Genomic DNA, 18,511 nt, shown 5'->3' with positions numbered 1-18,511 from the left:
TCGTCAGAGGAGTCAGACTCTACAGCCACAGCATCACCAGAGTGTCTAGTCACCAACTTACAACTACCATCGTCTTCCTGCAGAGGAAATACTGTATGGCCCTTTGTGGACCAACGAATATAGATGGTATTAATTCCTGCCAAAACTCTGCAGCTCATCTCCAAGAGGCTACATGGAAATCCTGCACAGAGACACAAGATCCAATTGGTTTGTGTATTCACAGATGGCCACTCAATGAAACACAGTTATAGATAAACAACCTGTCTTTCATCTGGTGGTGGCTGCTAGTACTGTACATGGTAATGTTAAAAAAGAAGATAAAGATTTGGTGAAAGACTACATGATATGGTTGGCAAATGTATTATTTTCAGTAGTTGTATTCTCTTGACACTCAATGTATATTCCATCTAGAGAATTAAAATGCTTTCAATGCCTGAGGTTTAAAAAAGTACTTCAGTGTTTGAAATTTGATACAGTGTGATTATTGAGGATAAAATTAAATGTTTCTCCTTAATTTCATTACATTGTAATTACTATGGATGCTGTGCAGTCACTTGGATTACTAACTGTGCTGTGACATATGATATATATTTTTTCAATATTACTATTGAAAGATTGTTTCAGTAAATTATTAGAGTAAAAGCACACTTCAGTTAAATATTCTCCCTCTCCCTTCTCCAACCATTTATCATTCCATCCCCTCCCATGTTCCACCTTTCCCTTTTTTGTTTTTCTTCTTCCCGTTTGCTACATTCTATTCACTGTTAGGAAAGTGCACCTCAGAAGAGCCATTTCAGCTCATCCCGGCATCGCCAGAGGCTAGCAGAACCAACAACTACAAAAGTGAGTGGACCTAAGACAAAATGAAATATACTAAACAAGGGAATTCTTTCATATCTTTAATTGAAGTTTGGTATATATTTTACACTAGCACTAGTTTTACAGCTAATTCACATATTAATATGGCACAATTTTCCCTTAAGACTGATTGAATGAGTTCCTTAGCTGTATAAAGCTCACATTACTATGATGGACTATTTATCAAAATACTTTTAACACCATGTAAGGGACATTAATATCAAAAGGTAAGAAGGTGCTTGTACGGCTTTTGATTAATGAACTTTTACATGATTGGGATTAGATGTCTAGATGAATAGAGGAACTGATAAGCAAGTAAGGAATAGGATCTCCATAAACTTAGACTCAAGTATGTCTTTGCATAGTATAATATTCATTTTTAATGATATTAAAATTATCCCAATGCTTAACTTTATTAGGTCAACCACTTTTGTTCATAACTTGTGAAAAGTAATTTTCAAAATATTTTTTAATCCTTGCACTTGTAAGGATGATTTGGGAGCAGCAGAAAATCTCATCACATCTTTGCATGGAGGAAGAAGAATGCGGCAATTCCTTGTCTATGCCTGTAAAATCGATTCCCTTCCTTTTTCCCACATCATGTATAATTGTACACATGTGCAATTGTACCTCCTTTTATGTGCCATTTTGCCAAGTTAAAGAGCTCAAAATGTATTCTTTCCCCTTAAGGAGTTGATAATTTTAGTTGCCCACTTCTGCAGCGTCTTTGATTCTGTAGTATGTCTTTTGATATGTCGAGACTACACTTCTCCTTTGAATTGCATTGGTGTGAGCAGCATGGTTCTGGTTATGCACAAATGTTTCAACAAAAAACATACAAAATTGGGCTGCTATTCATCTCCGGGAAGTGGTCTGAGAACGTGGGTCTTAGACTTACTGAGACCATGCTGGATGTGGGTGACATAGTCTCTCTCTTTCTTTCTCTATCAGTGGTGTTAATCAATTTTCTTATTACATAAGTTATTCATTATTGGAAGCCACCTAGAGTGGTCTCATAGACCAGATGGGCGGGGTACAAATCAAATCAAATCAAATCAATCAATCAATCAATCAATCAATCAATCAATCAATCAATAAAATACATGGATTTTGAACTACGTGGGGGTCCTGCACCCTAATCCCAAAGTTGTTGAAGGGCAAAGTGTAGAACTATACTTAGTGTGGTGATCACAGCATAGATGCATATAGATGCATATAATGGCATTATGATACTGAGTGTTTATTTTTGATTCCTGGTCTAATTATGGCTCAAAATATATTCACTAAGCTGTCCACCACAAGGCTGTCTTGTTCACCACCATCTGTGACACATTTGGTTTATATATGAAGATGAATTTTTTTTTCCTGGTTTGCAAGATTCAAGTCAGCTGACAAACAATAAAAAGTCATTATTATATATACAAATGTCTTATTTACACTTTCATTAAATAAGCAGTGCAATTGCTGTGCTTAGCCAAGTTACACATACTTGAGACTGCATACATAAATAAAATATTAGAGGAGAAATAAGAACACTCTTTTGTATCGGAGACGGGGCTTTGTTGCGGTGCTGCCAGTAGCTCCAGAGAAGAGCTCTCTCTGGAAAAACTGGAACTGTCTGGTCCGGGATCCCCCTTTTGAAATATGGATTGAGGGAGAGTCTAGGAGAAGTCTCTCTGAAGCAGATGGTGAGCAGCAGAAGGAGAAGAATGGGAGGCAAACCCAGACTACTTCTCTCTGAAGAAATCACCTAGCACGGATCGGAGCGGGAGCCATATTTGGCACGGAGCCGTGAGTAACCCATTATCGAGGGAGAGGAGAACAACCAATATAACCTTAAAATATATAACAACTAAGTAAGCTGAAGCCTTTGATTTATGAAACAGCCCCATTAAGCTGAAAATAAGAATGAAAATATTTGGCTGAAAGAAGAAAAGCAGCGGCGAGCCTATCTTATCAGTCTGCTTCAAAAGTGAAACTAACTCTCCTCCCCAAGTGAACTCTTAATATACCAGGCTGGTTTCAAAGCCGAGAGAGTGAGACGGAAAAATAAATCTAATGTTTCTGGAAAAGAATCCCAGACGGTAATACCATCGGACAGGATTTAAGAGATGTGAGTTTTGTGAATGCAGTTTGGCTGGGACATGTTTCTCTTTGCCTTTTCCTGGACTCTGTGAACTGGTAATAAGAGAATCTGGTTGTTTTCTGGAGAAGAAAGGAGCTGACGTGGTCGACTGGACTGAGGAGCATCAAGGAGTTAATGGAAAGATCATAAGACGGGCTTCAAGGACAACTACTGGACAGTTTGAGACTCTGTGATTGTTGTTTTGTTTGCCGGACTGCGTGTGAGACTGCTTGCTAAACTCGGGAGAAGAAATAATTGTGCCACTGTTCTATTTGATTTTGAATTTGCTGGGTTAAAAGTTTATTTTTATATTATAATGTTTGGATAAAGATTGGAGGGAGATCTAACGGGAGGTTTATGATTAGGGGTTTGGATTGTTGATAAAATTGTGGAAACTGTTGAAGGATATATAAGGGGCGATCATTGTGGTTAAGGGCATAGTATTATCTATACAAACCCCATTCATTGGAAAGCTTGAGATGGCCTCCAAAAATTTAAGACAACAAATGGAGACTTGGTCTGTTCAGTCCCAAAGTTCTGGAACAGTGGTACAAGAAATAGAAAAGGAATGGCAGATTACTATGCAAAAGACAATAATAACAGGGTTTCAGCAAGTGAATGAAGGTCTCAGCAAAATAGAAGATCTGATGAAAGTGATGAAAGAGGGGACATTAGATGCCAAACAAAACTCAAATGAAGCTGCACAAACTTTAGAACCGTCTTTATTGGGCACAACACCAGGTAATATAGATGGGATACAGAGTTATCCAGTGATCTATGCAGCTTCCAGAATTAAAAAGCATTATGTTAAAAATCTCAAGAAAGCAGAGATACTGAAACTGTCCTTAAATAAATACTATTTTAAAAAAAGAACAGTCTTTTGTATCTCTTGCTTGGTAGGAAAAAACAGCAAAATTGAGCAATAATTCTTGATAAAGGGAAAGATAAACAGTCCAGATTCATTTCAGAAGTTGAGATATGAGGCCACATTTATTCAAACTGGAAAAAATGCTAGTTAATTTTATCAAATGCTTTTTTTGGCATCAAGTAAAATAATGGTTACTGAGCTGCTTGCTATTCTGTGTAATGTGCTTAAGAGGAATTTCAAGGTGTAGGAGATGTTCAAGGAGTCATTTACCATTAGTAGCCCATGGCTCAGTATTTGAACTCAGATCTCCAAAATACACCTCCCTGGGCCTCATGACATTTAACACAAATAATACAAGTAATGGTCACTGTTTGTGGCATAGAAAACCATTCACATTTGTTGGAAATCAGCCCTGACAATTGCTTAATGTTTGGATGAGAAGTGGTTAATTGATGAAAAAAGGAGTCTGCTTCTGGTTTTCCTTTGTTTGGTGTTACTTTGTGAATAGTATTGAGTACAAGAGGGTAGACCTTCTTGACTGCTTCCACTGGTGGTGTTAACCTTTTAGGCTTCCCTTTGCCATGTAAGCATATTATCCTTTTTCCTGCTGGCAGTGCAAGCATGATACTGTGCAGCAAGATCGGGCCATGGTGTTTTGAATCATGGATACAGAAGCACATTATCATACATTCATAAAACAAAAGGTTTCTGAAATTTTTTTATTATTATTGTCTACTGATGGTCTGTGAGAGACACACACCTGATATTTTAAAATTATTCTTGGATTCTGGACCTAAATTGAATGAGTTGATCTCAATATCAGTTCAGGTGAAATCAGGCTTCCCCCCCCTTGAATGTTAAGTAGGGATATATACTAAACATTCTTATGGCTGTGCTTGGTGATGCTTCTACTGTTTGTACTCCTCCTTTACAATAGTCCTACTGAACTGTTTGTAGTCGCGACCAGGAAGTTACACAGGTATTCACATATTCAGCATCTGCAGAGGAGCTAGTAGGCATGTTCAGCTGAATGCACTTACAATGACAAGTACAGTACTTGATTACTGCCTTCAAGGACATACAGTACATTTGATCTGCTAAACCTGATGTATTCTAATTCAGGGCGGGTAAATACAGTGGTACGAGGCACTTGCAATAAATATGACTTCTGGTGGGTTTTTTGCAAGTACAGTAAAAACCCCATATTTGCGGGGGTTTGGTTGCAAGTCCCCCATGGATACTGAAAAGCATGGATTATAGCTAACACAGTTGGACCCAGGAATCCCCTGTAATTTTTATCTTGATGGGGCCTCTATGTGTAAGAGCTGAGTTGAAGTCTTCTCTGGTTCCTCAGTGTGCTGAAGACATCTCTCTCTCTCTCTCTCTCTCTCTCTCTCTCTCTCTCAATTTCAGTGATCAATTTGAGGACAATTAAGAATTCATTTCCTTGTTTGCCCGGGAATGTTGAGGAAGGGGTGACCAGAAGGCAGGAAACGTGGGAGGTGGGAAACCTCTCCCAGGAAACAATTTGGCTTAGGTTAGTGTCCCTCCTCTGGCCTCACCAGTCAACCCAGCTCTTTTACAATGAAGCTGCTGTGGAAGGTAGAGGAAGCTGCCTCAAGCTGGTGGAAGACTAGGAAAAATGATGGTGGCTTACTTATATAACATAGTGTTTTGTTCGCTCTAGTGGCACGTCCTGGTAATTACATCTTGAAAATCCATATTTCTAGGTATGTTCATTTAATATTTTCAGACCATGATAAGTGAATAATAAGGGACGTGGTGGCACTGCGGGTTAAACCGCAGAAGCCTCTGTGCTGCAAGGTCAGGAGATCAGCAGTCGTAAGAGCGAATCCACGCGATGGAATGAGTTCCCATTGCTTGTCTCAGCTCCTGCCAACCTAGCAGTTCGAAAGCATGCAAATGCAAGTAGATAAATAGGTACCATCTCAGTGGGAAGGTACGGTGTTCTGTTCTAGTCGTGCTGGCCATGTGACCATGGAAACTGTCTCTATGGCTTGGAAACGGGGATGAGCATCGCGTCCTAGAGTTGGACATGGCTGGACTAAATGTCAAGGGGAACCTTTACCTTTACCTAAGTGAATCATACGTGTGTATGTGAAATGTTTTGCTGCAGATCATCCATTCTGGTTTTTTTTTTTTGCAAGTTGTTTGAACTTGAGATGACAAGAATTATCCTTTTCATTGTTTTTTTTTTTAAAGTTCACATAGTTGACCAATAGTTTTATGCTTACTGCTGCTCTTTGTTGTAAGGTGTGTTTGTAAAAATCACTCTATAAGCACTCCACTAGAGAAGATTTTATATGAGAATGAATCCTAGGATTATTGCCTCCAGCATAATCTCCAGCAAGGGAAGCAGCTATAATAAGGGGCAGGGAGGAGGCTTACATTATGAAACTCCTTTTTGCTACATTTTAAATTTTTTATTCTCTTTGGCTCTTTTTATCTCAGAGCAGGAAGCTGTTTTATCTAGATTGTAGTGTCCTGACTCCATTTTAAATATTGCTAGGGAATCTGACCTGGTGGCTGTTTACAAATGCAAGATGTTACCTTGATATCTGTACAGTACTTGAATGTAAAGCATACGTTTGAAGAAATCTTGAGTAGATAAATGTAAACAATTTTTCACTGGTTTTTATTCCTTTTTTGTCTGTGTTCATTGTAAGGTCATGGAGAGGTGATAGTTACTATCTCTCTATGGATATGGAGACCAAACTGTCTGCTAGGTTGTGGTATCCATCTGGCCATGAGGTATAAATGAATATTCCTTCTATTAGTCAAGAAGTTCTTCCTTACAGTACTACTGATGTTCGAGCAATTGTGGAATGATAATATTTTGCAGTAGTATTACATGTTATTTAGCTGATTGTGGAAGTCATGTTTTTCTTACCTGTAAGATTTCTGCAAAGTTTTGGTTATTTTTTGAAGAGAGAATCTGTGTGTTGTATTTTAGCAATGTATATACAGTATCTGAATTATATGAACTATATCCTTTTTGTCAAAGCAGCCTGTTGGTTCAGCTCACCATAAAATTAAGTAAAAGGGTGCAGATAAAGACACAATGGCTGAAATCCTGTTGCTTAGCATAGTAAGTCGCAACCGGAGTAGATCCATTGAATCAGTGGAATGTAGAGAAGAGCTGATTCACCAAAACTCCATTCATTCATTCTAATTGTGACTTCCTATGGTAAGCAATAAAATTTCAGCTAGCAAGTTATCATATAAAATGTGTTAATAAGTGGTAAGATTAAAAAATAATTGAATTAAACTAATTTAAAAGTACAATATTTGCTATGAAAAGCCCCATCTTTAACATTTAACAAGCAGTTTTGGAGCATCTAGTAGGAAACCTGTGCTATTGTCCTTTCGGTTTCATTTAAGATTTTACTTTACCAGATGACTTTGATAGTATATCTTGTAAGATACTTTCTGTTCACAATCTAAAAAAATGGTACATATTAATAGGCATTTGTATTAATTTGAGATAATTAATTTGAGAAATTAATTAATTTGAGAAATTAAGCTGCTAATAATTAAAGATTTCTTAGGGCAATTAATATTTTTTTTTAGATTTCTTAATTTGGAGCTTGTTTTGAAGTTTTAGTGAATAAAATGTTGTAAAGTACTGTGTCTAAATTGTCTTGATGTGAGAATCTTTTTTAAAAAATTGATGCCATGTTCTATGAATATTCTCTAATAATTATTGAATTAATATTTTTAAATTAGTTAAAACAGAATTTGAAATTTTTTTCTTATGGTATAAATACAGACATTTAATGATGGACAGTGAAGAGCAGTGGCTTGCAGTTTGGCCTTTGTCATTGCCAAGGCTCTTGCATGTATTTTGTTGAAGCTTGTTTAACGGAGAAAATATTGGCCTAAATGCTGTTCTTCATTATGATCTCTATGCATTTACACTGATGGGTCTGCACATACACCCCTTTCAGTTCAGGATAAGGCTCTGCATCATCAGTGAAGCCCTTGACTTTGGCTCCAGCTCAGTGAGAGAAGTCAACCTCTTTGTCAACCATTGTGATATTGAAAAAGAAAGTGAACAGCATTTAGATGAGCCTTAAAGACGTATAGATAGACAGAAAGAAGTTGTGTTGAGTAATTAATTCTTCTACACTTCAGTTACAGGAGATGCAGAACATTTTTCTTTGCTATCAGGGTGTGTGTGTTTCTTTCAACAGCAACCAAAATTGCTTTCTCACGATGTTCCCTGATTCCCCTCTCAGTAGACTTCCTTGGGCTATGTATTGGAGGGTGAAATTTGGTAAGAGGGATCCTTGGTCTTACTGACTCAGAAGTATGCTATTGAGCATAATGAGCATATGCTATTGAGCATAACTTCTGGCACAGTGCCTGCTTGGAGGTTTGCCAGCTTGGAGAACTTCTCAAACTCCTTGATATTGTTTATCTCCGGCCTCCACAGAGAGACATTGCATGAAATATTTGAGTTCTTGATGCTGTAATACCTTGATGTCTTCTCAATAATGTTCTGGTTAGCATCTGCTCTGGGTTGTCAAGCAGGTAGACTTATTGTACATGGCAAAAACTGGGAACATTTTGAGGCAACAAATTCATGCCACCCACCCCACTTGGGAGACTGTTCAGTAAAAGCTCTGGCAGTTCTGTGGGGGAGGAGGCAAGGGGACAAAGCATCAGAAGTTTAACTGAAACATCCAAAACGGGTAATTTTGCACAGGTGCAGACCCATCAGTGTGAACACATAGAAGAACGTGTGTTACAAAAAACAATATGTTTCCATGTGATTATACTGGCGTGACTTGCTACTTGAAACAAATTAACAACTTTCCGCTTAGATTATTGGTCATCTGTCTAACCATTTGACTTCCATGTAGTCAGGACGCCAAGCAAGGACTCATGAATAAATTGTAATTAGCTGCTGGAACTATTTTTGACACATATTCAGACACTTGTTTAATCTATTCTTAATGAAATTGTGATAGACTAGAACTTTTGCAAATGAAATGAAAATTTAAAGAACAGTATCTTGGCTACATTCCTCAGTAATCACTTGGCCCAGTAACTGTTTTCAGAAAGTGTGTCACAAAGGCATACCCACTGCCAGAGTACAGGATGATTTTGGTCAGAAATGGAAAAAATACTGGGACAGCTACGTGGTTGTAGTTGCCTTGAAGTCCTAAACTGCTGACGATATCTCATCCTTGATATGGAAATAAAGCTTCCACGGAAAACTTGCTCATTCTGGAAGATTGTGCTCATACAAGAAGAATGGTGGATGTCTTGGTGGTTTGCTCAAACATTCTAAATAAGCATTTGGAATTGCCCCACCCCCCACGCATGGACCCCATTTCTCAACCAGTCTGCGGTTTGGAAAAGCTTGGGGACCACTGCTTTATAGGAAATAAGAGTCTGGTAATAGCTATGTAAATTACTATTTTATTTTATTTTATTTATTTATTTTTATTTATTTATTATTAGATTTTTATTCTGCCCTTCTAGACAGAAGTCTACTCAGGGCGGCTTACAATATATTGTGCACAAAACATTAAAAAACAACAATTATTTTGAAAATTGTAGCACACCTTTAAACCCAAAGTGGACTGTTAAGACAGTTTTAAGGTATAATTACAAAGCACTAATCTACGTTTTAACATTAAAAAATAAGTGCAACAAAAAAGATGATGTCAAAGTATGTAAAAATTAAGCAACTCTAAATTCTGGAAGTAGTATGAACATCTTGGCTCCTACCTCCATATATTGTAGACATTTAATGTTATCTCACCCTACAGGTTGGCTGCCTTTATTGAAATGGGGGGAAAATTGGGTAGTCTATTAATCCACCTTCTTTTCTTCTTTTGTTCTTCCTATCTCTAGATAATAAGCAAAACTTACGTTATGAAAAGCTAGTTACTTTTACATACCTCACTGCAAGGCTAGAGATTGCTCTTAACTGGAGAAATAGTAGAATGGTCTCAGATGACTGGAGCTTCAAAGTGTGCACTTCTGCTTTCATGGAGAAACTGACACATAAAATTTGAAGCTTAAGAAATCCACAGACCTGTGATTTGTTTTACAATGTGTGACATCCATGTATTACATTAACAACAATACATTTCTATATTAGCCCTCCCTGCCCCCATTTCTCTCCTGTTTCTTCTTCTTCTATTTGGGATCCAACCTCTTGTATTATGGTTATTTTTAACATTGTGTGCTGATCGATTTTCTTCTGCAATTGAAGTTTCTTTTTAAGATTAAAAAGTAAAAGTTAAATAGCCTAAGTGTTAAAAGGTTTGTTATTCCCCTCAGGCAACCCCTCCATTTCGGCGGGAAACATCAAAGGCTGAGTCTTTATAACTTTAACATTAGAACTTTTATTTCCTCCTACATCCACCAGCACATCTTCAAGCATTAACTTCGGTTCCAACATCGGCAACAGGCCGTTCTCATCAACATTCAAACTCTGATCAATGTCCCAAGGGGTTAGTGGTGAGGTCTCCCATACTGTTCTTTGGGCGCCGGCTGAGGGTTTGGGAGACTCCTCACTGCACAACTCGTCCCACAACATTGATGACGGATCCACCCTCTTTCATCTGGACCCTCTGGGATCGATGCTATGGCGTTTTCCCTCACCCGCAGCAGTTCAGCTTCTCTTGGGGCCACGATCACATCCCATTCTCTAACAGTTATTCTTTGTGGTCTTTCTTGAGGATCAGGAGGATTGGGTAATAAACCGCCCACCTTCAGATTTGGAAAGTCTCTTACTAATCTTTGGAACCGGACTTTCCCAAATGCTTTGCGTCTTTCCTCCTTTTTCTTCTCCTCATAAGCCTTTACCCCAGAACTAAACCACACGACCCCCTCCTCATCCTTATATTTCTCCCCAACTGTCACCTCTGACTCCTCCCACTCCCCTTCATCCAGGCACACTTCTAACTTCCCTCCTCCTGTCAATTCCTTTACCTTTTTCCCTTCACTTTCACTGCTAGCCCGTGTTTCTCCTCTGCTGTCATTGTCTTCCCTTTTGACTTCTGTGGACGGCTCACTTCTAGTCTCTACTCCTTCACATTGTGTGCTGATCGTTTTTTTTTTCTGCAATTGAAGTTTCTTTTTAAGATTAAAAAGTAAAAGTTAAATAGCCTAAGTAAAAGCGTTTTATCTCTTTAATGCATAAAGAGAACTTACGTAGCTGGCAACTGTGGCAGCAGAGTTTTGTGCATCTGTATAATAGTTGCATAGAAGCATATGATGTGTAAACTCAGTAAGGCTCACATATTGCTCTAGTGCTGCATCTGCTTTTTCACAATTACTCTCATTCAAAACTGTACAACAGGAAGGATGACTGAGCTTTTTTCACTGAAAGTAGTAAAACATATTATGCTACTACTAATATGCTGACTTTCTCCCTTCAGTGAAGTCACCATACAACAGGCTTGTCCACCCATGGTCACACCGATCTCTCTGCAAATATAATTTTTATAATACTTTATAATTCTGTCCCAAGTACACCATGTTTCCTGTAGAACTATAACATCAAAGGATTTAATGTACATTCTAAGTGATAATTTGAGAATGCTTATTTTATTTTCATTATTTTATTGTTATGCTTTTCTGATTGTTAATATGTATTTATATGAGATGTCAACTACTTCTTTAAAGACTGGTTTACTTTTTGTTCATGTGTACAGCCTAGCTGGCTATGAAGCAATATAGTATCTGTATCTGTATATTATGCTTCTGTATTTTGAGGAATTTCCAGTGAGCCGTGAGTGGTGTAATTTTGTGCTGGTATTTCAAAGTAGGCTTAAATTGTAACAATGATGACTCAGTTCTAGAATCTGTGGCAAGTTAATCTTTTCAAACATTTATTAATCAACATATTTAACACATACAGAGATGTGTGGTGCAGTGCCGGGGCTAAAATAGGCTATGCAACATGAGATCACAATGTAACATGAATGTTATAAAAATGATTTCTTTTGTACACTGAAGTGGAAAATTCAGTGTGACTTTCTAGTACGTGTAGTTATAGAAACCTGGTTATTCATTGATAAAGGCAGACTGAAAAATATTGACTGCAGTCTACCTATCCTGGTATGAGAAATAGTATTTTTAACATTATTTTCAGTGAATATGTGCCTTGCCTTTTCAATAAAAATAACATTCAGAGAAGAGTAAAATGAAATGTAATAAAACTGCAACAGAACAAACCAGAAGCAACGCAAAAGAACTGCAGTAGATATACCTTGAAAAAGCCAATAATATTCAGTTACTCTTAAAAGCATGAATGAATACAGCAGATTTAAAAGATTATATGCTTGGCTGGATAGCCCAGTTGAGGGTACAGCCACAGAGCAAGAAAAATGAAGCTGGAACCACTGTGAAGTCACACTCTGGAAGCTGAGTTTCCTTAGGCACCAAGGACTGAGCCTTAGTTTTGGAGGTTTTCATAGCCTTCTGTATAGATCACTTAGACTAATGTTTCTATAGTCAGTGTCGCAGATCTGAAAAAACAAAACAAAACCTGGAGTTCTCAACCTAGGTTTGTACATCTGTGGATGATATTTTTAACAGCAGTATATAAAGATGAGAACTAATAGTCTTGATTAGCCCTGCTTTTCAATTCCGACCAAATTTGTTCCTGAAAATCTCTTCCCCAGCCCATCTGATATAATATTGAAAAGTTTTGCAAGACCTGTTGTAACTTCCAGGATTCAGAATCTTCAGCATGGCAAAGTCAAGGTCTTACTTCTCCCTCTGCAAGTGACACAAAGTTTTCAGTGAACAGAAGATTATTGAAAGTGAAATCAGCCAAGGCAAATAGATTGTGAAAAGTACTATATTTTATGTTACAGGAAGCAATAATAGATTTTTTTAAAAAAGGAAATCACCTTTTTTCTAGAGAGGAAAGGTAGGATATTAATTCATAAATTACTTAATTAACTAGTCTTTTGGGGTAGTGATGTAAATAATAGATTTGATTTAAATCTACCTAAACACCTAGATTATCTCGAGTTGGCCCCTCTGTATTAGCCTGATTTTCACAGGGTTCTTGGAGTACAAAGTGGGAGAAGATTGAAACCGCTGGAGGAAAAGTGGAATATGAATGCAATAAATGAGTGGTCTTATAGTCAGGTTTCAGATCTTCTGAATCCAAAAATAAAGGTTTTCAACTGTAGAGTTTCCTGGAGCTGGCTTCAAGTTTTGTAGCCATGACCTTGCCTCCTCCATATAAGAGGCCTCCATAGCTTGATGGTCTGGCTGCTAGTTTACTGCTTGAAAGGGGAAACGTATTTATTTCATAAATTAACCTGGTGTATATGATGTATCAGGAAATGAAGTCTTGGAGGAAGAGGAGAACTTCATTTCCTGATAAAACTTCATCAGTAGCTCAGTACTATCTAATGTACCTCAATTGCTTAGCCACCATATGAGCATGGAAAATCCATTTGATTTGACTATGAGTTCCTCTTCATTTGTATCAGAAGCAAATATTATGAGAAGAAGAAAGAATAAACTAGACATTTTTGGTATTGTAGTGAATGTGCTCAAGCACTCCTGAGGGAGCATTTGGTTTTCAGCTTGGTTTCAGAACTATGACACAAGGAGGAAAAATATGTAAAAATAGAATTTCTCTTAAATAGGAGGATAGTACAGTATATTAATATGCATTCTTGGGTGGATCTTGGTGTCATGCTTTATTCTACTGAAGTGATATTTCCTGTGCTTGCTTCAGATAGTCTATTTGTGTATCAATATCCTGGGCGTGAATTTTTAACTTTTAGAAACTGCCATAAATTCTGAACGTATCTTTATTTCTTTCTAATCATTTGAAGTGACACATCTGATTTTAAGATCAGAATTATATATTCAGGGAAGATGAAAAAGAATATTTAAATTGTGACTCTAGCATCAGTAACAGCTGTATTCATTTTTATCATTGTAGCTAGTGCATTTTCTGACAACGTCCCAATTAGAGTAGAATCATATACAGTATATAGAATCATAGAGCAGGAAGAAATCACAAGAATTATTATTAATCCCCATTGATTCAATCATTCTACTCGAGTGTGATTTGTTTTGCAAAGGAACAGGACTTTGGCCATTGTGTCACTCACAGGGAATTCCTGTGCTTATATATTCTTACAAATATATAGGAAATTTCTCCCCCACTATCACTAAAAACTGGTGGCAAAAAATCGCAGCTATCACATGAGGACATCTCCAGAAGCCAGGGTGCATGACCAAATGTCATTATTTATTTATATGCACCAGCAACATAAATGGCTGCTTTACATGATCCACTTTTCCCCATTTTATTCCAAAAATCACCCTGTATGGTTGGTTTGGCAGAGAAGTATGGACTGGCCCAAGGATAGTAAGCAAACTCTGTGACTAAGGAAGGATGTAAAAGTGTGCTTCCCAGGTTTAGCATTATAACAGTTATACAGTGATTTGCCTCCATCAGGTGAGTGGTTGCTGTACAAATGATGCTGAACGCTATTTGTAGAAAAACATTGCAACAATTAATGTACTTAATTTGCATGACATGAAAAAATACATATTAATTATGCAATCTATGAAAACTGGTCTATCTAATTTGAATGATATGCAAATCAGACTGTCTGGGTTTCAAAACTGTAATATCAAATCTTGTGTATAATCCTCTGTAATAACTTATAAATATGAGTCCCACTGAAGGATGGTCAGGGGCTATGATATGATAAATTCCAGATTGTTCCCTAGTATGCCCAATGCTTACATTACAGTTTTCTGAAATGAATTTTCTCATTCACCCCAAATGCAGCAATCTATTGTATATATATTTTTGTGTGAGAGTCCGCATTTTATTATGCCATGCCTGGGAGACCACATCAAAATTTAGGAGCAAATCAGAATAGCAGTCAGTACTTTGGTAATGAGTACTAAGAAGTGCACAAAGAATCAAGTAAATTTAAATAATATTTAGCCTGTTTTTGAAAAATTATTTATATTAGGTTAAATAGTTATGCTTTTTGTACGTTGGGAATTCACGGAATAATGGCCTTTTGCTTATTTTGCAGAAAGAGCTGAGCCTTCCAAGAAGGGGAAGTTTGTAAGTAACTGATGTTTCTTCCTTTCATTGTGTTCAGTGTATTTTGCATGAAGTTTGACTGTTCTTCAATATATCTTTCTTCTTTCAATGGCTGATAAAATGAAGGTTAAATGTGGCACTTGAATGTACACACACAAAAAGCTGGGATTGTAAACCAGTACACTGAGATCCTTGTGCTCTGTCTTTATTTCTAAGTGAACGACTTCCAAATTATGAATAAGGCCGTCAGAGAAAACAAACAAAACAGTTCACTGAGAATAATTACTACTTTCATTTCACATAAATATAGCATAAATTGTTAATGTTTCTGTACATCATTATATCTGATTTGACTTCAATATTGGACTTTGTTATTGTGCAGCATATGTATGCATGGTAAATAAAAATCAAGCTAAGTAAAATGAATATACAATATTGTAGGAAATAATTTATGAGATTAAATGAATTCTAAACATGGTTACCTAATGTAGTTTTTGCCCATTGAAAATATAGACGTATTTAGAGCTTGCAATAATTTATTTTTATTGGTTCATACAATTAATGAGTGTATGCAAATCTGCTGATACCTTATGGTTACTTGCACTATACAGTATAGGCCTATATGCTTTCACTTAATTACTCTAACAATACAACCACATATATGGTTATTCAAAATTAATTTATGTTGTGTTCAGTTTTGCCATTCCATCGTAAATGAGCATAGGCTGTGAACCTATGTGAATTTAAATAATTTTAGATCTGTGTTGCTCATCTGTATAAATCTGATTTTTTTCTTAAGGATGCATAGGCAAAATTTACACTCTACAGAGCAAAGATGCAATATAATAGTAATTGACATTTTCTGTAAAAGTTGCCCAGTAGAAAAGAACTACAGAACTGCTCAATGTACACCATCCAATTCCATTAAACTAACAATATTTAACCAGCAATTGAGTTTGGAGGAATGTTCACAGAATGTGAAATCTGATATCCCAGATTGGTTTAGATGCATTGTTTGTTATTTGTTGGAGTCTACTGTTTCTAAATTATTGTTGCTTGATTTAGAACTCACAGTTGTAGTACAGGTGGGATGCATTTTATTCTAGCAATCTGAAATTGCTTCTGATAAAATTACTTATTGCTGCAATGAAAAATCAGAACACCACATCTCTATATTCCCCTCTCGCCATCTTTTTGTCTATCACACAGAAACATTTACAAATACAGAAGAGGGGAGAAAAGAGAGTGGGGCGGGGAAGAGACACACTTAGAAAGAAAACATGGGGGAAGGGCAAAAAAAAAAAAAAGAACACAGGGGACAGGTATATACAGAAGAGAAAGAGAGAAATATATTCTGTATCAACAGTCTTTTGATTGGGTTATGGCTGCCCCTTTCCACCTGTTTTCAGTTTGTTACTCCCCCTCCTTCAAATGAATTCTTGATTGCTCCTTGAGTATAGCAAAAATGGCATTGTAGGTGCTTCCATATAGCCTGTTGGAGCCCTTTGATACTGCATTGGATATTCTAGAATATTCTAGAAGCAGATATTTTTCAAGATAACCCAATCAAAAGACTGTAATTGCAATTATTTGTGTAAAAAATGAAATAATTAGCATTTTGTAAGTGAAATTCCTGAAGTGGAAATTACAGTGATATCACGTCAAAAATCCAGGGGAGTACTGCAAAAAAGTAAGATAAAAAATTTAATATTGTTCTGCATCTTTCCATATACACTTTTCCCTTCAACACACTGGGTTTAGGGGCACTGGACCCCCATGCAGTTCAAAATCCTTGTAAAACTCTTATGCCCCCCAAACCTAACTACAAAGCATAAACAGCTGATTTATTTTATTTTATTTATTTATTTATTTATTACATTTATATCCCGCCTATCTGGTCGTGTCAGGACCACTCTAGGCGGCTAACAACAATTAAAAGATAATACAATAAGTATACGTATAAACAATTTTACATAACAGAAATACTCTCTCTCTCTCTCTCTCTCTCTCTCTCTCACACACACACACACACACACACACACACACACACAGAGAGAGAGAGAGAGAGAGAGAAAGAGAGAGAGAGAGTTAAAGGACAGAAAAAGCCTCTATCAGAGTGGGAAAACAGAGGCATGATCTGTCCTCCTCCCCAATAGAGCAACATGACCCTATGATCTTCTTTGACCCGTGTCAGCCTCCTGGCATGCCCTAGCACCCTTAGTGGCTACCACATGGAGCATGGAGGGATCAGCCAGATAGGTACGTCTGAGACCCATGTTTCCCAGACCACTTCCTGGAGATGAATATCAGCATGACATTAATTGAATGTATTTGGGGGAAAAAATCTGTGCTTCTCAAATCCATGCAATTCTAGGGATATGTTTATTAGGAAAATGTATGTGTCAGCTAAGATATAGCAAAGCTTTTAAAAGTATTTTCTCTTAATAGTCACAATAAATACTTGCAATGAAAAATAGAATGTTATGAACTGAGGTCAGCAACTATTTTATGGATTGACCAGATTTTTCTCAAGAAATTAATGTAGTATCTTTTATATTTAACTGTTACAGATATTAAAAGGGATAATCACACTAAGAAAGTTGAAAGTTAAAAGCGTATTTTAGATACTGCAGTAAATGCAAGCTGTTGCTTTGGTTAACATTTAAGATACGATGTTGTGAGTGTGTAAACTAAGTAATAAAAATAAATATTTTAATAGCAGTCTGGAAAACTGTGATATTGCATTTATTTATCCAGTGACTAATTTTGATAAGGACTTTACCTTGAATTTACAGTTCCGTGCATAGTGGACAATAAACAATATTATGTGAAGAAATAACAAATAGCTTTGCTGTAGTTTTGGAATACAGCAGTTCCAGTATTACTGGTTTCAATACAGTTTCAGACTTTCTTATCCATTACTGAATCTCATTTTAATAAAATTTGCTAAACTGTTATTCGGGGAGAAAATCTATGTAACCATTTTGTTCTATTTTCTTAATCAGTTTTTATTCATACAAAAGCTATGTTTGGCACATACTGATCATAAACCTTTTTATGTGTTGGTAGAAAAGTGAATGATACTATCAAATGAAGTAGTGAACAGAAGACACCAAATGTGTACAACTTAATCAGAATTGTTGAGGGTGTTTTTTCCCCTTAAGGCTTTTTCTGTCAGGTTTTCCAGAAGTTGATAAGGGTTTCTAATTGTCATCTTTATCTGTGATTTTGAGCGTGGAATTATTGGATTACTTTCGGGAAGAAGAGATAAAGGTTGGAAATATAATGAAATCCTTCTTACAACCAAACGGTACAAGAACAATTGGACAATAACATAATTTTTTATGCAAAAGTATTTTTCTATTGTCAATTGTGTTCATTTCTACAGGCTTGGTACAGCCAAGTTTAGAGAAGTCTGTGCTTGGAACTAGCAGAGTTTTGTTTGAATCTATAGTACTGATCCTGCAGACCTAAGATAGTGTCTTAAGAAAACATTAATTAGTAGGAATGAAGTTGAAAGTCTCCTTTCACATATAGTTGTATGTATGTAGATGGGTTATTTCTTTCACAAAGTGCA

General features: G+C 36.6%; 1 protein-coding gene across 12 annotated transcripts in view; it reads left to right on the top strand.

The window, feature by feature from the left end:
- The window catches only part of MAST4 (microtubule associated serine/threonine kinase family member 4), a 329,916-nt gene that overhangs the window by 109,145 nt on the left and 202,260 nt on the right, over nt 1-18,511 (top strand). For 6 of the 12 annotated variants that reach the window (XM_072992693.2, XM_072992692.2, XM_078384534.1 and 3 more), the window contains one exon: nt 14,924-14,955. In XM_072992693.2, coding sequence (XP_072848794.2) covers nt 14,924-14,955 — 32 coding nt within the window. Of the gene's footprint in view, nt 1-768; nt 844-14,923; nt 14,956-18,511 lie in introns of all 12 variants that reach the window. The other 6 variants (XM_072992691.2, XM_072992689.2, XM_078384533.1 and 3 more) reach the window with 2 other exon arrangements.

This window comes from Pogona vitticeps, chromosome 2, assembly GCF_051106095.1.
Source record: "Pogona vitticeps strain Pit_001003342236 chromosome 2, PviZW2.1, whole genome shotgun sequence".
In the NCBI taxonomy this organism is placed as follows: Eukaryota; Metazoa; Chordata; class Lepidosauria; order Squamata; family Agamidae; genus Pogona; species Pogona vitticeps.
Note: the sequence above shows the minus strand (reverse complement) of the source record. Positions and strands in the feature narration are given on the sequence as shown.